The sequence below is a fragment of the Pelecanus crispus genome, chromosome 9 (assembly GCF_030463565.1).
Source record: "Pelecanus crispus isolate bPelCri1 chromosome 9, bPelCri1.pri, whole genome shotgun sequence".
In the NCBI taxonomy this organism is placed as follows: Eukaryota; Metazoa; Chordata; class Aves; order Pelecaniformes; family Pelecanidae; genus Pelecanus; species Pelecanus crispus.
The window spans coordinates 6,250,526-6,274,918 of NC_134651.1; the positions used below are offsets into that span (position 1 = coordinate 6,250,526).

At 44.4% G+C, this 24,393-nt stretch overlaps 3 protein-coding genes across 3 annotated transcripts in view; 1 reads left to right on the forward strand and 2 right to left on the reverse strand.

Annotated features, from left to right (window-relative positions):
• The window catches only part of EIF5A2 (eukaryotic translation initiation factor 5A2), a 472,944-nt gene that overhangs the window by 234,537 nt on the left and 214,014 nt on the right, over nt 1-24,393 (reverse strand). The window lies entirely within an intron of this gene.
• Nucleotides 13,560-14,576, forward strand: GPR160 (G protein-coupled receptor 160). Its single transcript, XM_009477737.1, has one exon. It carries the CDS (start codon nt 13,560-13,562, stop codon nt 14,574-14,576), a length of 1,017 nt encoding a protein of 338 aa, XP_009476012.1.
• The window catches only part of PHC3 (polyhomeotic homolog 3), a 30,954-nt gene continuing 27,829 nt past the window's right edge, over nt 21,269-24,393 (reverse strand). Inside the window, exon 14 of the mRNA XM_009477738.2 lies at nt 21,269-24,388. Coding sequence (XP_009476013.1) covers nt 24,234-24,388 — 155 coding nt within the window. The 3' untranslated portion in view covers nt 21,269-24,233. The remainder of the gene's footprint in view (nt 24,389-24,393) is intronic.

The window sequence follows — 24,393 nt, forward strand, 5'->3', positions numbered from 1 at the left end:
TAAGACACTGCTCATGCAGAGGCTGGATTCCTTTCTGCTTGCATGTCCCATCTTCGTGTCGCGCGTTGAGAACCGAGCTGCCTTCCTTTCTGTGCAAGGATCTTCAGCTCGTTGGCGCTGTAACTTGCAGCACGTCTGACCTGAGGAGCCAGTACTACAGCTTGCATGGTAACTCTCGCTTTTTACCTCCCAAGTGCAGAGTTACAAAAACCGCCTCTGTACTCTGCCTGTTCCGATGGGAGCTAAACCAGGGGTGGCTGGCCTGCCCCGTACGTATCTGCCGGGAGCCCTTCGCAAAGCGGCACGGGGGAGAGCGCTGCCATACCCTGAACGCGGCAGAACGCCTGCCCCGGCAGCGTGTCCAGCGGTGGTTCACAGCGGGCAGCTGAGCGGCTGCCAGGTTTTGAAGAAATTAATGCAGTGGATTTCAGTTATGGTTCAAGTATGTTTCCTCCTAAAGGTGAAGTAACATCTTAAGGGCCCTGCTGAGAAAATAAAGTTGAAATGGCAAATACTTCAGCAACGCTGCCATCTGCTTCCTGGGCAGTGGATGTGTGCGATATTCCAGTGCTACCCACCTGGGGACACATGTCTGGATCTGAAAATTAACTCTCAAAAATTTGCACTTAATAGAGTTCCATGCTCATGCAGCTGTAGACATTGAATTAGCCTTAACCTCTTTCACTTGATCTGCAGTGAAGAGCTTTTGTCTTCTGAAGAAGCAGTGTGAAGAAAGGTTGTCTTGGAGCTGTTCAGGGGTTAAGGAAAGGACATTGTGACCCATTCCTGTAATCTAGCATTTTCTACAAATATTCCCCAACCACTTCAGAATTATTTTGGAATGAGATAATGAGAGGAAGTGATTACAGGATGCCAGTAATAGTAAAATTGTGAGTGGACTTACGGTATCCTGACAAAACACTTCGAGTCCAAAGAGAAAATCACAAAGGTACTTGGCCACGTTTATTTATTTATCAGGCCACTTCGATATTGGGCATTTCAAAGTCCTTCTTACTGATTTTGACTTTTAACTTGCAGAGTCTAGGGTGACCTTATGGGAACAAGTATATACATACATCTATTTAGTGGGAAGTTCTTTAAATAACTAGTCTATTAAAATGTCCTTCCTGCAATAAAATTTTATAGTGGTCTTACTGATATTCCTTCCCCTGTGTTTTGTATGCCCAATATAATTTTCTGATTATTTTTCTTTGCAAGGAAATACGATTATTCCTAACTTTTTTGGGAATTAATTACTGGTAAAACACAAATGAGTATTTAATGCAGATCAGTATTTAGCGGAGATGCTACACCCAGATATGCTCTGCTCTGGTATGGGTACAACTTCAGCTCACTTGCGGTGTTCTGGTTGTTAAGCAAAGGCAGATCTTCCTCTAGCAATTAAGAAATAATTAAAAATTACTCTTTGACAAACTCGCATATTTCTTTGTCTGTAGAAATGTTACAGCGCTGGTGGGGATGTTTGTATCTGTGAAGATAAGTAATTTTCTAATAGCAAAGTACCTTTGTAGCAGCTGCGCAGGGGGAGCATTTACTTTCACCTGCTCTGTATCATATAGCAGATTTTTCTGATTTTTAAGTACATCTATTTTATAGGAGAGAGGGAGAGATTGCTCATTTAGGCCTGTTCTGTTTGAAATCAATACCAGATGGAGCTCACAGAGCATCACACGGCCTGAAGGGCAGATAAAGAACAATGGAGAATGTCTCAGTTCCTCAGTCAGCTCTTAAATTGCGCTTCAACCAGGACTTGCCTTCCTTTCGTTAGATCAGGCGAAAGGTTGACAGAAGCATCTGCCTTACGTAAACATCAAATGTAGAAATGTGGAAAATACACCCGCCCTTGTTTTCCTTTCCTCCAACCACCTGCACCTCTCAGCACACGATAGGCTGTGGCACTATGCTCCAAGAGCCTTGCAGGGTTGCTCTCCTGCTCCTCGGAGAATGTAATTCTTTTCTAATAGGGTCACAATGACAGCAAAATAATTTTCAAGCCTCACAGCTGGCATCAAAAGCACTGGACAACAGAGAAACAGCCTCTTCCAGCTGCAGGTGTTCTACTGGCAGCAGCTGGTAGTCCCCGTGGGAATTGCTCTTGGATCTGTTGGGGCAGATTCAGTTCAGGTGAGCTCCGCTGACAGTGAACCCTTTTCATCCTCCTTGCTGCCGCGCCCTGCCCTTCTCCCTCACGCAGTTCCTGAGCTGCTTACCCCTTGCTATCCCCATGCCACAATTTATATTCTCCATCCACAAACCTAAGCAATTTACAAAATAAAATACACCTAAATACCACCTAAAGGACCACTAAAAGAGCACTGTGGGGGAGTCAAGGATCGGTATCTACTGTTTTCTTCCCTGGAGATGCCACGGTGAGGACAGAAGACCAGCTTCCCCAGCGCAGGGTGTTCCGCAGCCCAAGCGAGCTCTTGGTCCCTGTGGACCTGACTGGAGATGACACAGCCCAGCTGTTCATACCAGGGACACGGCCTTCGCCTCTTCCCCGTCCCCAAAATTTGCCTTGTTCTGCTCTAGGTGCCCTATCTTGCTATGCAGTGCCATTAGCTTGGGGTAAAAGGCAGGGTTTTCAAGTAACACTACATCCTGCTCTGCACAAGGCGTGGGGCACACGCGGCACGTGCCCTTTTCTGGGCCAGCCCTGCTGAAGGAGCTCGTGGCTTTGGCTCCAGGCACTGGAGAGGCCGCACCTGGAATGCTGTGTCCAGTTTTGGGCCCCTCAGTGCAAGAAGGACATTGAGGTGCTGGAGCGTGTCCAGAGAAGGGCAGCGAAGCTGGAGAAGGGTCTGGAGCACAGGGCTGATGGGGAGCGGCTGAGGGAACTGGGGGTGTTCAGCCTGGAGAAGAGGAGGCTGAGGGGAGACCTGATCGCTCTCTACAACTCCCTGAAAGGAGGGTGTAGTGAGGTGGGTGTTGGTCTCTTCTCCCAAGTAGTTAGTGATAGGACGAGAGGAAATGGGCTCAAGCTGCATCAGGGGAGGTTTAGATTGGATATTAGGAGAACCTTCTTCACGGAAAGAGTGGCCAAGCATTGGAACAGGCTGCTCAGAGAGGTGGTGGAGTCACCATCCCTGGAAGGGTTCAAAAAACGGGTAGATGTTTAGTGGGCATGGTGGTGTTGGGTTGATGGTTGGACTGATGATCTTAGAGGTCCTTTCCAACCTTAATGATTCCTAGTTTTTACTTTCATTAAAAAATAATCGAGCCACCGAGCCAGGAAACATGAAATTACTACTCTCCCCTTAATTGGTTTAGTGGTGGACTTGGTAGTGTTAGGTTAATGGTTGGACTGGATGATCTTAAAGGTCTTTTCCAACCTAAATGATTCTAGGATTCTAAATTTTTGATATTGGCACCAGGGAGGTGTTGAGCCTGTAAGCCAGAGACGTGCAGAATCCTAATACACAGATTCGATGGCAACAACTGATGACTTTAAAATGGTGCTGGCCCTTAAGCACCCCACAAAAGACACTCTGGCGTTAACTTACTGAATCCTTTTCACATCCAGATTCACTTCCCTCTTTCACTCCTCCTCCTCAGGTTAGTGCTTGAAGAGAGAAGGAGAGAAGGGCCATCTCAAGGTGGCTGAAACCACCAGTAGGACAGGCTCAAAAAGGCTGGTTGTGAAATACAGGAAAGTGGAGCCGATACAGGATCCTAAGAGCTAGTGGTATCCCTGGCTTGGCTTTATCCATGCAGGCCAAACTGGGGATGCCAAAGCCATCCACCAACAACTGCCTGAGGCACACTGCAGCATATATTCAGATCAGCTTTTCAGATAGGAAGGTTCTATACATATAGATTCCACACATATTATTCCTTTGAGTTCTAGAAAGCTTGTATTTGCCTTACTTCCTTACATTTCAGTCCAAATTCTTCATGGAGTTGCACCGGGATAAATTCAGAGTAGATCCACAAATTCGTAACATCACAAAAACGGGACAGGAGACAGACTCTGGCAGTAATTTTTCTGCTCGTGCTCGGTGGCCAGCAAGGAACGCTCCAGCAGGAGATGCTTAGGGACGGTGCGTCCTCGTACCGCACAACTTGCCCATAGGTGTAGCTATTCATTTCCTAGCTGGTGTGGGCAGGGAGCGTTGTATTGCTCGCTGCTTGGCTGACGCTTCATCCAACTGCTTCTCAAGCATTTTTTAAAACCAAGCCTAGAAATGTTTGAATCGTGCAAGTTTGAACAAAATTCTTTCTTATGCTATTTTTACTAGAAAGTCTTTAGCAAACATCTTCCAATATCCAGAGCAGTTATGATGCAACTTCTTAGTGGTTTTAATGTAAGATCTACCATTCAGCATTTAGCATGGAGATGATTGCTAGGGTTACCTCCTCTTTTAAATTAGGCAACTCTTGCTAGGAACTACAGGCTATTCTGTGGAAGAGTCTCCACCCTACTTGCCAGCACAGCTGTGTGACAGACACATACTAGCTTTTAAATACAGAAGAGACAGACAGATCAATTCTGTCAGGGACCTGCAGAGAAAGAGAGCTGATATTTAGCTGTGTGGAACAAAGTCGACCCCCAGCTCACCGCAGAGGATTCCTCAGGCTGCTAGGTATTTTGTCTATTAAGAAGGGTTGACCGATTTGATTCTTAACCTCTCTGATCAAGCCCTCTCTATAAAATCATAATAGCACAGCAGATCTTTACCTGCTTTACCACTGTGCTGTAAGGGTAGATCAGCTGACGTCTGCAAAACACTTAAGATGTAAGACCCGGGACACCGACTTCTAACAAACTTTTATAAGTCATAGGCACTGAACTCTTGAGCATGATTTATTGCTGATTCTGATCAAATACTTCAAAGGGAGTTAGAGGAGAGTGGTATGAAACGGTCCAAGGCTCTGCTGTGCACCAGCACTGCGCTGCAGCTTGCTCACTTAGAGCATAAGGGGAAGGACAAAACAATCCTATCAGTGTAAATGAACTGAGACTGAAGCAGCTGCCGAATGTTTTCAATAGACTTCCTGGTAATGGCTGGTACAATTTCATTAGGGCTTCTCCTTTTATTTAATAAAACATCAGATGATTTTATTTGTAATACAGCAACAGGTGCAGGAAAACAAAGGGCACGTTTCCTGGTTGTGTCCACAAAGAGTCCATTACTTACTGGCTGACACAGTCGGCGTTCATTTTTCCATGCGTATTTTTTTTAATGTGAAAATAATGATCACTCTGAAAAATAATTGTTTTGTGATAAAAGACTTGAGAGAGGAGTTAAAAGACTGTTGAGAGAGGAGTTAGCCTAGAGTTAGTAATAGCACTATGCAAATGGTTTCAGTTCAAGTGAACTAACAGTACTTGGTAAACACGGATCATGCTTTAGATATAGATCAAAGTATTCTCTACAGGTGGCAACCACTATTAATCCTCATCATGTAAAACAGAAACCAAAACCAAAAAAGGCTACACGTGTGATCTCTGACAGTACTCTGTAGCCTGGATCCAGTAAAGGATGTAGGTGCTCACGAGACACTCCTGCAGTTTACTAGTCAAGAAATGAAACACAGAGAATAGTCCTGAGTGACTCTCACTAGCCTGAACAGTAAAACCTTATTTTCTCTTTCTGGCATATAAGTCTTCAACCAATAATTAGGAAAGGCTGTTTGTTGGGAATCAGAAGATGTAGTTTTGAATTGTTCAGATTGAGGGTGGGATTGAAATTACATTTCCCCTGCTTTTTAGCTTCCTTTTAAATGCAAATGCCACCAGAATTTGTTTAAAATTGAAGTCTACCAGGCAGTAGTAATATACTACAAGGTTAGAGAAGGTTAATAGCTCTGTTTTGGTTTTGTGTGAGAGTAGGATCACACCTTGCACTCCATGTTGGCTTCAGTCTTAACATTTTTAGTTTCTTGTCACAGTGACCAGCAAGCCATGAACTGGGTTTTATACATTACTGGTTCATGTAATGTAGTTTTCAGAGCCTTGCACTTCCCATCTTTCTTCTAGTTCCCTGAAAAATTCTTTGTGTCAAAGACAAGCAAAAAAGAAAGACTGCAGTGTCGTCATGAGCACCGGGACAGGCTGCACCTCGTACAGCAAAAGCATGCTGCCATTATACAAATCAAGGAAAAACTACTTCTGAAAAATGCGTCAAGGCTGGCGTCAACTATGTACTGCATTTACTAGATTTTCACTGAATAAGCAGAGTTAACAAGACACCTTCAAATTAAAATTACTATAGAAATATTTACAGTTTCTTCTCAGCAAGAGCTTCCTAAGAACAAACCTGTTAAAAACTTTTAAGATGAGCACCTCGAATGATTCAAATCAAGGACCAAATGCACACTGTCTGTGCTTTTAAAGGATCCCTGAAAAGTAAATGAAAACATCTTGTAAATCGGACACTAGTCAAGTATTTTCTTCTTTAAAAACTAAAGTTAGTTAAATATTTTAGTAAATATTTTATTAAAAAATTAAAATACTCATAAACACCATACTGTCTGTCTGAGACACAGCATTTCAGGAACAGCAACTCCACAACTGCTTGCTCATCAGCCATTGCAAAACTCCGTTTGCTAACCCTGTGCTGACAAGGCATAAAATCTGACAGGGCATTAAATGTGCTCAGCTAGGCAACACCCAGTTAAAGGCACATCCAGGAAAAAGAAAAGGATACAGGAAAGGCTGTATCAGATTGGCACTCATCTCCACATACATTTCAGAGACGACATTCTGCTCTCACCGTGGTCTACTGGCAGCTCTGCTCGTGGCTGTTATGGCCGTTCATCTCCAAACTGAGTCACAGCCCAGCTCCTTCCTGCTCAGGATATTGCTTTTCATAATAATTTTTCCAGGAATTCTCTTTGCAGTGTATAGCTTTCCCCACACATGACATCAAAATGCATAAATATGCACTTGATCTCCCTGTCTTGCTCCCACGTGGTTTGAGGAGTCCAAAATGTCAACATAAGATTTCTTGAAATACACGAAGGTGACACTTAAATTTAGCTCTCCTGTTCAACTAAATAAAGAGGAAGATGGCAACTAGCTTCCAAAGCACAACATGTCCCAAACAGGAAGTGGGGAAAAGTAATGATTCAGTTCTAACTACGTTAGGAAGCATACCCTACACTCCTTCGTAATGGTAAATAAGTTGTATTCACTACCTACACCCACCTGTCTGAAGGACACCTCCTGGCCCTAAATCGGCAGATTCAGCCCTAAATCAGCAGAAGCAACAGGCAGAAACTCTACTACTGCCCCTTGGTCTTTTTAAGTGACTTCAGAAGCCGCAGTGAACTGTGGGGCTGCAGTGCTGAGCTCCATCATGGAAGGGAGGAGAGGGCAGAGACACTGACTTTGTTCAGTCACTCGGTTTCTTTTAGAAAACTCATCAAGTTAGATTTGAAATTAGAGGGGGGGCGTGTTCTAGTTCCTTTCCCTTTGGGCTAAAATACTACGCGTACAGTTAAGTTTAACAACAGCACCCAAAATATGAGCAACCAGCAGCAGTCTTGAAGAAAGAAGGAAGCATCTATGCAAATATCTTGCGAGTACGGGGGCCACAGAACCACAACACGACCATCTGAAGAATACATGAACAGCTTTTGCAAGAGATTTGCTCTATCATTTCATGTACCCTCCTCCTGGAAGAAGCAGTCTTCTGTCTTATTTTCACACGCAGCTGCCTGCATGCAAATACAAATTAATTTCTCAAACCTTTTTATAGCTGCACATGAGTATAAATGCAGCCTCTTTAACCAAGCAGGATGGGCTCAAGCCATTATTTACAGAGTATAGAATTTGTCAGGTACCTGCAAGTTTTCCAGCAAAGCTGCAAACTGAGCTGATGCTGAAGAGCCTGCCCTTATTCCATAGCGAGTGCAAGCAGCAACTAACACAGCGAGAAGGACCTGCCAATGCATTTGATTTCGAGGGCATTCCATCTTGCATTACCATTTCTCTGAAAAACAGGAAGTCGAGATGTAGTATTCACGAGCAGAAAACAATCACTTGAGAGTAATCAGTGAGTGATAAGCAAACGTTCAAAGAAGCACCACAGAGGGCCTTGCTGGAGTGAAAGGCAAGCCAAGAAGTAGTCCCAACATTAACTCAGGGTGTAATTGGGGAAGCGCTGTGCTCTTGCGGGCCACGCTGAGGAGCCTGCTCGGAAGGCTCACTGAGCACAGAGCTGACATACTGTGCTGCATACTCTGGAGGTCACACACTCATCAGGATTTTTATCAGCAGGGAAAAAAAAAACCCAAAACTTTAAACTGTGCCCTTCCCCTCCTGGTTGCTCATTTCCACCATCTGGATCTCCCGACATAGGGCAGTACAGCAGTTTCTGCAATTGTAAGGAAAGCCATGATCAGAAACAAACAAAAACATCAGAAAGATACCATCCAAGCTACCACTGGGAAAATCACTTTTGCTGCTTTACTTTGGATTAGAACTAAGAAGAAAACTAGCTACTAGTGAGGGCATCACCATTCAGATACTTGTGAGGGGACCATGCTGTGGACTGGGTGCTCAGAATGTAAAATACCCATCTCGGGTGTCAACATTTTCTTATCATATTGCAATCTGCGCAACCGTCCTAGTAAGTACTGTTTGGATAAATAAATACTGCCAATGTGAATGCTGCTTGAAATTACTTTAAGCTCTCACTTTTTTCAGACTATAATACCACTCATCTTGTTTTTCCACAAAAAAAACCCTAACTTGTTTTTTTTCTGAAGTTATTTAACCCTTGAGATGAACCAGGGAAGAAGAAAAATTTTTTTAAAAAAAGCAAAAAATAAAGCTTTACTTACATCCGAATTTAATTGCAGAGAGTTAGTTGCTTTCAGGAGAGGTCCTACCAGCCACTTGATACTTTTGTACACACAGATCACACACAGATAGATCAAACATGGATTTGCAATCTGCCCTGCAAGAAAAACAATGAAAAATGTTTCCCTCCCAGCGGACACTAGGCATGCTAAAAATGTAGCTGCTCTGTGATCAACGACAGAAGTTTAGACCCAACAACAGACAGGTTAAATTGAGTAACATACAATAAATCCAAAAAGCTCCCAAAGGTTTAGCTCTCCTCCTTAGGTCCCAGAAATCAGGTGTTCTGCCTAAATTTCTCAGGCAGTCCAAATCTGCAGGAAGCATCTAAAAGATGTCATTGATTCCTGCCAGTACCTAATTTTCGTGAAGGGCAGGACATTAGACACTACCTTTTCCCAGATCATCCAGTGCAGTGACTCACACTAGCAACTGCTGCTCAGTAAACCAGTTTGGACCAGCATCCCAGGATGGGCAACCTCGCTGTCCGTGGAGGCAGAGGAGTGGCAGTACTGGGCGATGCACTGCTCAGCACAGGCTTCCGAGCCGCTCGTTAGATTTAGCCCTGAATTACCAAAAACATAAAGGGAAAAAAATAAAGGCGTCAGTGTTACAGGTAGATTGCGTACATGCATTCATCAGGAAACCACTGCCAATTCACTTGAGAAGCTCAGGTCCCTCAGCAAGCCGTCCCTGCGGTGGGATGTGCGCCTGTCCTACACGTGTTGGTAGATGGGAATTAAAACAGCAAATGGAAAACTAAATTAGTACTTTGATCTGGAAGAGGCGAAAAGCTGTTACTGTGAATTTTTAAATCCTGTGAGGTAGATTGCTACAGGATGGCCAAGCTAAAAAGCCAACCCATTTAGAAGGTTATATATATACTTTCAGGATTATCTACTTGAATTCATCATTATCTTAAATAATGGGTATTCCCTAACGTCCCTCCTAAACTTTTCTTAATTGTTAAGAATCTCTGAGGAAGGCAGAATTGAGACAGCCATTTGTAAAAAATCTTTTTGCCAAGATAACATTCACAGAAAAATATTCCTTAATATTTATTCTATAGCCCTTTAACTATATCATTACCAGAATCTAGCTGCCAGTCAAAGTTCCTCTGTGGAAGAGAATAAATATACAGTACTGAGGGGTTGCACAATTTTGTGTTGTATTTCAAAACCAGAAGCATTCTATAAAAACATTACGTGATGTTAAAAGTTTGAAATGTGTTGCGAATGCACCAGTGGCCGAATTCTGCAATATTCACATTTGTTTTGGTGGCTTAATCGATGATAAAAGTAGAGATACGCTGCAGAAAGGTGATGTGTCACATACTCAGAAGCATGCTGCGTTCAGTACAGGAAGGGGAATGTGCATGGGGAAGTCCGCAAACCTGGGGCCTTTCGCTTGCAATGGTGCCGCAAGGTCAGCCACGTGCTTCCCCGCGGAGGGCTCCGTGGACGGGGACTGGAGATCCGTGCCCGGAGTTCTTCTAGCTGCGAGACCAGTAAAGAAATAGAAATTAGCTCTCCCGAATTCCGCTGGGTACTTTCAGGGCCATCTCTGGGAGGGGATCAGCATCCCCGCCCGTTGTGACTAACTCTGCATGGGTGAAGCTGGTGACAATTTACCAACAAGGCTGAGTCCCAGGGCCGATGTGGGTGGGTAAAGACACGGCGTGTGAACACAGGGCTCGGTAAATGAAATGTCTGGTGATCGTGGCCACGCAACGCAGCACTGCGACCCAGTGCTGAGGGCGACGGCTGGCCACCCCCTGAGGGCGACGGCTGGCCACTCCTGAGGGCGACGGCTGGCCACCCCCGAGGGCGACGGCTGGCCACCCCTGAGGGCCAATGGCTGGCCACCCCCTGAGGGCGACGGCTGGCCACCCCCGAGGGTGACAGCTGGCCACTCCCGAGGGCGACGGCTGGCCACCCCCGAGGGCCACGGCTGGCCACTCCCTGAGGGCGACGGCTGGCCACCCCCGAGGGCGACGGCTGGCCACCCCCTGAGGGCGACGGCTGGCCATCCCCGAGGGCGACGGCTGGCCACTCCTGAGGGCGACGGCTGGCCACCCCCTGAGGGTGATGGCTGGCCACCGCTGAGGGCGACAGCTGGCCACCCCTGAGGGCCAATGGCTGGCCACCCCCTGAGGGCGACGGCTGGCCACCCCCGAGGGTGACGGCTGGCCACTCCCGAGGGCGACGGCTGGCCACCCCCGAGGGCCACGGCTGGCCACCCCCTGAGGGCCACGGCTGGCCACCCCCGAGGGCGACGGCTGGCCACCCCCTGAGGGCGACGGCTGGCCACCCCCGAGGGCCACGGCTGGCCACCCCCTGAGGGCCACGGCTGGCCACCCCCTGAGGGCCACGGCTGGCCACCCCCTGAGGGCGATGGCTGGCCACCCCCGAGGGCCACGGCTGGCCACCCCCTGAGGGCCACGGCTGGCCACCCCCTGAGGGCCCGGGCTCTCACCAACACCCGCTGGAGCACCCTCAGCGCCCCGCCATCGCCCCGCTGCCTTTTTTCCACACAGGTACCACACACCCAGAACAGACGGCGTTTGCCCGCCACGCAGGTGGCGATTCCAGCCGCCCCAGCAGGGCCGCTCTGCGCTGCTCAGGTAACGACAGGCGTTCGCCTCCCACGCCCGGGGCCGTTTCACTTCCCTCAGCCGCAGCGGACGCGTGGGGAGGGAGGGATTAAACGCAGCGCGCTGAGCCCTCTTCCTCGACGCGGTTGTTTTTCCCTCACCATGAGCCCTCACCGCCCTGCCCCGCCCGGCCGCGGCTACGCGCTGAGGCGCCCCGGGGGCGGCGGCGGGAAAGCGGCGGGGCTGGGCCGGGCTCGGTGCGGAGCGGGGCGGGCAGGGCAGGCCCGGCCCCACCCGACCCGACCCGACCCGACCCGCCCGGCGAGCCGAGCCGAGCCCTTCCCTTCCCTTCCCTTCCCTTCCCCTCCCCAGCCCGCCCGGCTCCCCGTGCGATGGGGAGGCGCGGAGATGGCCGCCCTGAGGTGGCGGTGGCGGCGGCGGCGCGGCGCGGGAGGCCGGGGAAGGTGCCCGCAACACACGCCGAGGAGCCCGCAGGGGCGGCGGCCGCAGCAGGTGGGTTTCTGGGCGAGGAGGGGGCGGCCCGGGCCGGAACGCACCGCGGGGGCCGCCCCCAGCCCGGGCGTCCCCTCAGAGCCCCCCCCCCCCCCCCGCGCCCGGCCGCCTCCTCCCTCAGCCCGGCGAGGGGCCGCGGCCCCGCAGAGCAGCCCGCCGGCGGTGGGCAGGGCCGGGGGCTGCCCGCGGAGCCCCCCGGGCCGAGGAGGCGCTGAGAGCCCGCGGCTGCTGGCGGCGGGGGGCCGGGGGGCGAGGCCCCTGCGCCCGGGGGGGCCAGCACCGCGCCTCGGCTGCCCTGCCCTGCCCTGTCGCCCAGCGACCGAGGGGCCTAACGCGCAGGTGATCCTGCTTGATAATAACACAAATGGGTTTGAGCCATGGCTTGCACAGTGCGACCCCGCTTTGCGTGCAGGTTGCCTCCTTTCCGCGTACACGAGCGCAGCAGCCACTGTAGGAAGACAAGGTACGGGAGGGTATTTTAAGTTGTACTGTAAAATGTGTTCGGTTTTAGAGGATGAAATGTGCTTGTACAGATGAATAGCGAAGCAGCTAGGCTTGTAACCGAGTTCAGTGGTAGCTAGTGCATACGTCTCAAGTTGTACTGCCGAGTCCTTCTGGTTGTTCCCTTCGTTCTGGTTGTTCCCCTCATTCTGCTTTGCAGGAGGCACCGACTCAAACGATCGCTAACTCTGGTGAGCTAGTAATAAAATGTGGGTGCCCATTTAAATACAAGTTAACAGAGATCCCAAGGGGCAATTCCTTTTTACAACTGCCTTGGCTTCTCAGCTTTTCTCTGCTGTCGCCGAGAATGCTGACAACCATCCTGCTTCTTTAGGAAAGAGAGAAGAAAAGCACGTACAGCTTTGTCTGGTATGGCTTACTGACGTACACGAAGCCATGCTGTGTTCATTTTCCTTAGGAATTAACGCATGGAAAAGAGTTATAAGGAAACTTATGGAAGTCCAAGGAGGAAAACAGCTGTTCAGAGCTGTCTATCATTGTCATACTTACATTGCTAAAGGAAGAACAAAAAAGCCCAGTCAACTAATGAAGCGTGTGTGCTTTGGATTTTAGCACCGAAGAAGGATGAGTTGGGTTGGAGCAATTTCTCAACTCCATATGGATTCTATGAGGATATGAACTGTGAGGGCATACTGTAACATCTCCTGTGTCTTGTATGATCTCTGTCCTATGTGGTCGTGCAATTTCTTCAAAATATGTAGGAGCCCTGAAACATTCATCCCTCTGCCCAGCTGGACAGAAAGACCCCCATGCTTTCTAAAGGAAAAGAACACAGTCAACCTTCTTTCTTAAACCTTTCCTTAGGACAGTAGCTAGAAAAGTAACTTAGGTCTGTCTTGACCTTTTAACTCTCGAGAATGTAATTAGAAGAACATAAAATTTAGGAACTTCTTGACAATTTAATGATGTGTTAGTGAAGCTATTTACTCTTGATTAAGGACCCTGGAAAATTCACACATAAATTTGGTAGTTGCTATGATGGAGAATTAACTAATTGGTAGAGGTACCCAGAAATGTATTTTGACAAACTTTTTTTTTTGTTTTCAGATATGAAGCACTGTGCCCTGTGATACTTGTTCTGCTGGTTCTCACCATTGGAGGATGGCTGCCATACTCTGTGAAAATTGTTCTGGTCAGTACCACTACACCCAGGTCAACCAACCTCTTGAAATCAGCTGCTTGTTGCTCCTGATTATGCTCGGAAAAGTGTTCCTTGATTTCGTCATGTTGCAAGTTAAGCAAAAAAATGTAAAAGTTAGTTTTATGGGATATTTTTGCATTTCACTGGCACTTCTCGATTTCACACTGCTGATGAGTATATCTTTCACTTTCTATTTTGAGGACTTTGCGCTCTGGGGGATGCGATTTACAAAGTACCACATTTGCCTGTTCACTCAGATAATTTCTCTTACCTACGGTATTTTGCATTACCCGGTATGTCTTGTGGCTGGTCTGGATTATTACATGACTATAGCCCAAACCTCTCAATTTTCTAAAAGAGGTCAAAGATTACTTTATGTATTTGCTGTGCTTGTGATATGGATTTCAGGGTTTTTTTGCATTCTGAAAGTTCCCGCTATCTACGAAGAACTAGAAATTCAGAACCGTTTTTCTCCGTACCAGTGTCCTCTCTATGCCAGCATGCAGAGCTACTCGGTCTCGTGGGCCATGGTGCTGCTCATAGGCATGGCTCTCCTGGCCTGTCGGAAGGAAGTTCTAACCATGCTGCTGTCTGCCAGGGTAGTTTCCTTTGCCAGTCAGCCTGTTCTGGTGTTCTCCTACGTGTCCAACAGCGGCACTTGCTTTAAGTGGCAGCTCCTGACCAGACTCCTCATCTGTTTTCTTGGCACCTGGACACCTTTTGTTCTTCTTCAAATTATCATCTTGTTTCTCGGTGCTCGGATTCCAGCCTACATGGAGATGAACGTCCCCTGGCTGTACTTCATCAACAGCTTTCTCATTGCCGTAGCGTACTGGTGTCGATGTCACGATGTTGAATTGACAGAGGAGATGTGGTCTACAGATCCATTTGTCAGCTGGAAATTCTGCTTTGTGCCATTTAACAATGAAAACACAGAGCCAGCTGATAAGCCAGGCACAGTAATTGTAATCTGTTAATGAGCTGCTGACTGAAAAGACTGCAGATCAGTGCTGGGCAACAGAAGTGTGTACTCTGACGTTCTGTGACCATGTCCTTGCAGAGAATACAAGGAAAATCTCCAGCGTTACAACCCATGAAAAACAGCCCACATCCACCAATATTGTCACAAATACTGCACGAGAGCGTGGTATGCTGCACACTTCCACACCGGGTTCGCATGGGTAGCGAGCACCTGCCAGTTCAGGGAATTTAACTTGAAAGTACGGGTTTAAGAAAAGACCACTGCTTAAAGAAAAACCCAAGTTTTCAGTTTATTACTAGAATTTTACACTTGCTTTAAATGGCATGATCTCAGGTTTTGTAGGACAAAATGTAATATCTTCTTCGAAACTGGAGCCCGTTTAACATATATGTACACGTGTTAACCTGCTGTCAAAGGTTCAAACAGCTTCTCTGATTTTTTGAAGTGTATTCTCTTGTTAAAGTGTGACTTTTTGTCAGTTTGATTTCAGTTAAGGGTGGTTGTCTGTTTAAGAAGAAATAAATTGTTTCAGTTCATGTAAAGCTACAACTCCTATAGAAACATATAAGCTTTGTTTACATAGTACAAAACCAGTGCAAGATGTGCAACTTCCACAACTGCAGGAAAGGTGGCGATGTTTCATTCTTTCTTTGCTACTGCTCCTCTAATGTATATATGTACTTATTAAAAATTAAATCATTACAGTCAGAGCAATAAGCAACAAGGTTAGTTGCTATACATAAATACAGGCCCAAGGTTAAAGAATGGCTTAAATTAAAATAGTATTTATTTTGAAGCCAAAATTATTTCAAAATTAAAAGTTAAATTTGAAGTGGGGCTTCTTCAGTAGGGGAAGAACGTCAAGCTTCTAGCAAAAATACTCGCTTAATTTTCAAATTCTTACAGTTTTATGAAGGTCTTGATTTAATTTTGTAGAAGAAAAATAAATGATACACGACCAAAGCAGACAAATGGAAGTAGCATTTATTTCTGAAGCACTGAACTCACAATACAATGTTGTAATGAAATAGAAACTATGTAAGTAAAGGATGTGGTAGGTTGGTTAATCATTCACCCAGACCCACAGGGAACAATGATATCACACAAGAATACTCATTAAGAAAAATCTGCAGATAACAAAAGGTGCAATTACAAGCAAGTTTAAGCAGCATAGTATAAGGTGCTTTGTTTCAGCATTTGTATGATGAAATTACCCATTAACAGACAGATTAAAGAAATTTCACTTCTACAGATCATAACAAGTGAGAGAATCTAAAATTCATTCACATGCTAGTTGGCAATAGGAAAGTGCTTTTTAAAAAAAAATTATTCACAAAGATATTTTTACATAGTTCACTGTGTGCTCTTCAACTGTAAAATTTAATTTTTGGGTTATAATTTACATTATTATATATCAATTATAGACATAGATTTAATTGCAGAGTTTAATGCTACGTGGGCTAAAATTTCTTATAAAAGAATATTCTAGTATATCGCTCCATAAGAATACACAATCACATCTCAATCATATATTAATCTTACATTTCTGCAATATATCCAAGTCCAATTATCATTCTGATTTATTACTTCACCCCACCTAGTGCTTCTTTCACCCACAGTCTGTGGTAAATTTCTTTGAGGTTTCAGTGACATAAGCAAAAGGACATAAGCATTTTTAAGCAGTAGAAAACAGTTTGGGGGAGATCTGTTAAAAAGGCCATCAAAAGGACAGTAAATGATCAAAAACTGATTTTTAAAACAAGTGCAATAAGAGGAGGCAATGCTTAGCAACATAGTTTGAAGTGTTTGGCACCACAAATTATTTAATCCTCAATGCTGGAAAATGTATTTGGCGGAAATTCTATTTCTATGTTAGAAGTAGGAAAGCACATACAATGTTAACTTGAAAAACAACCTTAAGCAATCACTCCTTGCTCTCTCAAATTGTAATTGCTGTTGTTTAGTGCTTGAGATGCTACAGGATAAACCGTGTCGAAACAAATTTTTTTTTGACACGGCATTTCTTCAGGTTTTCTATAAACTGGACACCCACTGAACTGGGGTTGACAAAATATTTACAAAACTGAATTCCATTTAAAAACTGGCAAGTATCTCAAATATAGTAACGCACCAGGCATTTCAGAAGATCATGAAGTAACTAAACAGACTCAGCAGGCAAGGGAAAATTCCTAATTTAAAATTCACTTCACACCAGATGAAGGCAAAGGTATTTTCAAGAACGTCCATTTCAGATGCTTCTGTTTGTGTGGTTAGTCTCACCCTTCTGATTCATTAACATATACAGAACTGGAACTGCAAGAAGTTGGCTAAGGCTGCCAATTCATTTTATTTATCAGCGTGGTTCAGCTTCTCAACCCGTTATTAAAGTTTACACAACCCCATCTTATCCTGACATGGCAGAATTCTGGTCGTTGCTACAAGTGCTTCTAAAGCCATTTGAAGTTTTTACAATTTTATTTTTTACAGGGAAGCCACAACATGCAGCCAAAGCAAATATTAATGTACTAATGTTACATCACTGTATTACTATCAAATTCGTTCTTCCGTACTCTTTGGGGAAAAGTACCAAAGCGCATCAACCTTTCGGCTGTTGCTACACCCACCAGTAGGTAATAGTGGCACTACAGGTCCTCATGTAGCATCCAACTGTAGCGTCTGAGCCTGCTAAGTGACTATTTTAAAATACATCAGTAGTAGCTCACTTTGTAAGCCCACTTTTATCCTTGATTTTTTACGGAGGGAGATACCAGTTGTGAAGATCTTTATCCTATTACCCTCCTGACAACTAAGTCTGTTCCTCCGCGCATCTTCTTTTCTCTGGTGCTTCTGGGAAGTCCTAACGCTGAACCTTGAGCTCAGCCACACAGCCATAACCATAAACTCTGCAGACGAGGATCACAGCTGCACTGCCAGACAGAAGAGAGGAGAGAAGCTACGCTAGGAAGGTGGTAATACCTGAAATAATAACTACAGACAACCACTGCTGCATCTCCTCTGTACGTTACTTCTTGTGCTGTGCCAGCAACTAAGGGCCTTCTACCATTCAAATACTTCACAGTCTAATTCCTACAGGATTATTTGATCTTAATGGTAACAGCAGCTAAAGTGTTAACCCTTTCTGAGAAACTTCTGTGCTTTCCTCATATAAAAAATCCCTTAAAAATCAACATTGATTTTAATCAGATATTCTATGTGTGTTCAACTCTAAATAGAAGTATTTGGCACTCTTTAATAAAACCCTTCATTCTTCGCACGCATCTTTCCTGATCAGTACTGGTTTGCTAACAAAGACTATTTCAAAAGGAAAGCTGGGTGTGCAGAATACCTCGTTGTTCTTTCAAACATCGATTTTGCAAAAAGCTGCCAGAGGATGACAACAGGAGTCTTCCCACGGGTTGGCCGGAGCCGGACTTCACCCGCAAAGCAGATATGCCTTATGAATCAATGATTTTTGTGCTTCTAGCCTAATCCCGTAATCAGCAAGGATACCCTGACTTAGTACCTGTGAACAATACTGTAAGCCTTTCAACAACCCCACGTAACAATACGGTGCTTTTTACGCACAACTAAACTGCTCCTTAAGTGTTACTTTACGCATTGCACGTAAACGATATTTATGATCGCTGTTCTATGAGTGTACCATTGTGTTCAAATCATAATTCTAGATGAAAGAAAAATCTCTTCAGATCTCCTTTTTCTAGATCCTTACTGTACACAGTCATTTTGGATAATTCAGCAGGAAGCTAATACCTGCTGGAAGTTTACAATTTTTTAACTTGAAATCTGTTCGTAACACTTGACTCCCAGAACGGTGCTTTGGAAAAGTTAGATCAACGGTTACAAAAGCTAGACTATAAGCTTACTACATACCGTCAATTACAAGCATATTCGCATCTTTGAATTTTGTTTTTTCCTTCCGCTTAGCTGTAAGAGATCAGTAAGTAATACACACAACCTTCAAGTGAATGAGCAGGCGTGTGTAAATTTTAATGCAGAGGTTACACAAACCTACACAGCAGCCCAGGATGGGGGCCTTGAATACACGTGGAAGTGCTGACCATGAGACCCAGGGGAGAAACAGGACACAAAATGCTCCAGCCAACACAGCTGACACCCAACAGGGCAAAAAGCACATTTGGAAATCTAGATGGAGAAGGAAATGGCACGTGACAGAGCTCCTCCAAAGTTACAAAGACGGTAAAACCAAATCAGCCTGATCCATAGGGATTAGGGTACTGTGTGCTAACTGCTTTTGTATTCAATCTATGTCCCAGGCTCCGTCCACAGGGACAGGCTGTCTGCCAGCTCTTAGACTACTTTGGGACAGCTTTTTGAAAGAAAGTAGACAAGGCATCTACACAGCAGGCACTTATCTGTATCGTAATTACCATCTCTTTTTTAAATGTCACTATTTGCAAAGCCACCTGGTGGACATAACTACATAGAACCAATAGGGTCTAAATAAATTCTCATGACTAAAGGCAAATTCCTTTAAAATTAACTTACTTTAGGCTTAGCTTAAATGAACTAGGCATTAAATGAGTTTAAATTTCTTTCTCCTCACAGTACTTCCTACTCCTACTACCTACAGCTCACTGTGCAAGAGTGACTTAAAAACTAATTCACTATGAGCAATTATTAACCTTATTTTAAATTACGCATTTATAACTCTGTTCATACCTGTTCCACTCGGCATTCAACAGAAACAGTATATTTAAAACAAAATACTTTAAAATGTTAGTTTCTCTCCACCTCTAATAAACTAATTCGAGTGAACGTTAAAAAAAAGTATCCTAGATTGATTCTTTTGCAGAGTCGTTACCTGCAGCCCAGAACAACTGATGAGCAGAAGTCTGGCTAGTGACTGACAACCATATATATATAAATATATGCTAACAGGAAATCTCTATGCAATACTGGTAAGAAAATAACCCTGCAAGCTTTTATACACATGCTTAATTTTAATATGAATAGTCTCAATACAAATCAGAAGAACTACTCATGTTATAAATTATGTGGATGTCTAATTATTTGCAAAACCAGGACTCACATTGAATTCTTTGATCACTTAGAGCTACGCATTTGTCAACGTGTAAGAAATTTCTTAAGCTACTGAGCTGTAAGTTTCTGCATTGATATTGTGATACTAAAATGAGAGCAGTCATCTGAAATAGGCATTCATTTTAACCGGTATGCCCGGCAGTGACACACTACCCCCAGCAAAGTCTCACTACATAAACTTGCATTCAAGCTACAGTTAAGAAATGGTTTTATACCTGAACATTTCCTTACAGCTAAGATCAAGATAAAGTGATCCAAAAGTTATTGTAAACCTGCTCAAATACTTATTTTTATCCCATTCCTCTCCTCTTGCTGCCACATCTGCAGTTATGATGGACTCCATCTGTTCTATCCAAAAGGCTGGATTCCCACTTGTGATTTGTCCAAATAGAAGGGGGCGGGGGGGGGGGGGCACGCGAAGAAAAACCTGCTTTCACAGGAAAGAATGAGGAAATGGATGCTTGCAGGACATGAACCTTCTACTTGAGATACCTCATTGACACAAATCTAGTAAAGGTTTTACCCTCCATCAAGAACTTCATTTCTGGGGAAAAAAAAAATGATGGATTAATGGGTAAAGAATGGATTTACAATGCAGTCTGTTTAAAAACCCTTCAAACATTGTCTGGCAATTCAAGACAACTGACAGTTTAACTTGAGAAGATGGTTATTTTTCATTCTCTATATAAGCAAGGTGACAAAGTCTTACAAATGTGCTAAATGTGAGGCAAGAGGGGTTGGCTGGGAGAAGTTAGCAATTCATTTGCAGTGCTTGTTGTAGAACAAGGAGCAGCCTAGAGCTCCCAGAGCACTTTTGTCAGCAGAGGTGGCTGAGCTTCCTTGCTGGAGCGCTCTGTTTCAGCTGCAAAGCAGGGTCGCTGAGTGGTATGAGCCAGATTAAGCAGGGGATTCTGCAAACCCATTTTGAGCATTCAGGTGCATTTATTTAAAACCCCAAATAAACTCTGAAGCTGAGACAAGTGTAACAGTTATAACTGTACCAGAAGAAATCTTGACAGTCACATTCAGCCCATTGATCTGCAAGAGCATTTTGCCCTGAGCTAATGCTGCAGTTTGCATTAAGGAGTAGCGTAGGATGGAGACTAGCGGAGAAAAAGGAAGGGCAAAAGCCATCCAACGTATCTCCCTTCTGAGCTAAGATCCTATGGTCTCCTGTATTCCTTTCTACAGGAACTGAAATACTGCAGGGATTACTGTGAGGAGTAGCCCACAACAGCAGCAATCTGAAAACAGAATACAAAACCCCAGGAAACAAAGATAATGAAAAGGATTTCTTGTAGACACATCCAGCAGGCGCAAGTCTTAAAAAAAATAGTGAATTAAAGTCTGCAATACTTCCTCTTTTGCAAGAGGGTCTAGCTTAATTTGTGGGGAAAGCCATGGAAAATGGTAGTATAAGCCTGGGAAAACCTCACTGCTCTGAACAGAAACAAGTGATTGGTATGCAAAATAGTTCTGGAGGAGTATTACTCTAAGTATTATATTGCTTTTTTGAGTAAATTAAAAAACTTCTGAAGTAGACTTTAGTTGCACTTGGAAGTTTTCCAGCCTACTTTCATGTACAGGTCATGTGGTTTGTTTTTTTCTTTTTCCCAACCGATTTTATTGCCACAGCTATACTGGCAAACACTCCAACACATGTGCTTTTCTATCAGTACAGGTTAGTATAGCTGTGTCTGCTTTTAAGTTCCTGCTTAATGCCAAAATCAGTGAAGGAGAGAAAACTTTCAATATGCATAAGGCCCACATTCCTAGTTGCTGCTTTCATGAATATTTAAAGCATAACTCACTATCTGTGGCTCTCCCAAAACCACAGAAAATGTAGTGTACCAGAAGAACCTGAACAGACGTGCATTAATCAGGTCTACTCTGCTCCTGGCATCTGTCAGCGATTACATCCGAGAGTCGTATATAAACACTAGCTGTAGAAGTTCTCCTGAAAGCTGTCTAATAAAGCAAAATTAAAACAACCGTGAAATTCTCATGCATGTAACAACACTGTGATTAACTGCAGGTCTAAGTAAGACTGATAACGTAAGTCCATATTTTCAAATATGCCTTAAGCCATTATCAAATCACATTTACGTACACCTACTTTTTACATTGCCAAAGAACAGTAGAGTCAGAAGACAGATTAAAAATTAGCCAGTGGAATTTTCGTATAAAAATAATAAAACTTTAAGACAAAAGCCAAAGGATAAATATCTAAGATATCTTTAGTCTTCAATTAGCTCATCAAAATGGAACGCATCCTTTAGAACTTATGTTACAGATATGCTACACAGTGTATCTTACAGAAATGCTACAAATGGGAACCTACTGTCTCCATCATTTGAATATCTTTCAAATGAACATTGCCAAACATTGAACCTTCAACTCAGAAGTTTATTTGACAACAGTCACTGAAGACAGAAAAACCAAGTAAGAAAGTGCTTAGCAACTTCCCTCCAAAATAACCCCAGACATCAAGTTAATTCTCTAAAGCCTTTGGTGCCATTTGGGTAAGGGCTCTCACCACATAGTAGCACGTAACAGCAATGGGTTGTCCTAACTTGGAGCTTCAGTGGTTAATAAAAATATTAATAACATCTGCTATAAGTAAGCTCAAACACTTGTAATTAAAAACAATGATTCTACTGTTGATCTCTGGAAGATAATGGCAGAAAGTCTGTTAATAGAAACAAAGCAATACTCAAAGGAAAATGAAGCACAGATTTTTCTGTAATCCCAATTTACTCTTTAAGGTCATCAGCTAAATAATATACATATTAATCTACCTGTCATAAACCTTCCTTTCAGCCAGTGTATGTGCATTGACTCCTTTTGATCTAGGTCAGCAGTTCTCAAACTTCAGATCAGTTCCTTTTCTTTTCAGGAATATTTTAGGGCCCTCCGAATATCTCCCTACACAATCATATATTATGCATTAATTTGCATAAAATACAAAATACATTATTTGCAGACACATACACATATTTAATTCAAATATACACAACGACTCTATCAGCACACATACCCTTTTTTCCCTATACAAGAGCTTAGGGATCTAGGTCTGTACATGAGGGGAGCGGAGCTGCAAAAGGGAGGGAACAGAAGGTACAAAAACATCCACGAACATCCGTACACAGGCGATGGGGAAGCAAAGGCCCAGAAGGCGCTGCCGCCTCAGAGCCCAAGCAGCTCCTGCACGTGTCAGTAACCGGGGAACGCGTATTTGTTCCGCATAAGAGTGTGAGAGAGGGAAGATGGAGGGAGACACTAAAATCCCACCGCCTGGGTCTGCAGCAGCCAAGTCAAAATCTCCTGCGAGAGGGACAAAGCAGGGCCCCTAGAGATTTCTCCCAGAGTTGCCCTGCCACAGCACTCCTCCTGCCCACCTGCAGCTCCAGGCTCCCTCCCTGCAGCAGCAGCTGCTCCTACACCGAGCTCTGAAAGGACCTCACTGAGCAACTTGCCGTGCTCCTTCCTCAGACTACTGCAAGCCCAGCTCACGCTAGCCAGTGGGCAAATAAAAGGTGCTTGGAAGCTTCCAGTGAGGCAATGGGAAATGCACTACAGGGAAAGACAAGTTAGAAGAGGTATCAAGAAAAAGAGCATCTGAGCTATGCTATCCCTTCTCTACCTCCAGTCTTTAAAGTACACTTGTCTCAACATGAGCTAGTTCTGGCTGCAGTTTTCAGCCCCCCACGCCGCCTAGGCATTGGGGAACCTGAACCCTGAATGTTCTCACACCTTCTCAGGATCCACTCTGAACCCCCATTTGAGAACTGCTGGTCTAGTTTAACTAGCAGCACACGAAACTACAAACCTAACAACTTAATGCCCTCTTAGTGCATAGCAGCATACAAAGAGTAAAGTAACATGTGCTTCAGTTACCTCTGGCAAGAGTGTCGTGCCATTGCATTTCAGTAGCCTGATGATGATGATTTTGATGAGACGTCTACACGGTTTATAGTATTTCCAGACTTCAAGAAAATACTACAGTGGCAGAGATGAGGGTAAGCCTACACAAGGAAAACAGGCTGCCAACCTACCCCTTAACAAACAATTTGCTCAAGACTAAAAGAAACTCAGAGAGCACAACTAAATGCATAGCATTTTACTGTTATTAGTGCTTCCACAGGGTCTGTGGACACTTCTGTTATTTCAGTCCAAAAATGGCTGTATGTGGGGAAAAATCTTTCAGAATACAGCAACACAATTTAAATGGTGTTTAGATTGGGATGGGTGCTGGGGTGTTAAACTTGTGAGATAAAGTACACGTTGGGGAATATTTAACCTATCACAGCATACTTCACTTCATGTTTTTCCATGAACTCCCACCTCAACTCAAAGTATTACTCAGGCTTTACCATGAACCTATTAATTGTTGGAAACTACAGAGGACTACCTGGTATAATCAAAGGAACATTTTTAAGTCTGTATGTGGGGAAAACCCCATCTATTTAGCAAAACATCACAGTAATACTCATGCCACAGTGAAGATGTTGGCATATTACTGTCGGTTCTGTCACTGAGAAACTGTTGTTTAAACCTTCACGTTCACCCCCTAGGATTCTTTCAATGAATTGATACGCGCGCAGATTTTCAATGCAGGTCCGAGCTTAATATTCATTGCACTCATAAGGTGATCCTCCTTCAACAAGAGGAGAGCTTGTCCATCAATTTCTTGTGCTCTAAATTCATCCGCAATATCTTGACAACCTACA

Coding starts and splice junctions, on each gene's coding strand:
- GPR160 (XM_009477737.1), top strand. CDS start 13,560: ATGGCTGCCATACTCTGTGAAAATTGTTCTGGTCAGTACCACTACACC.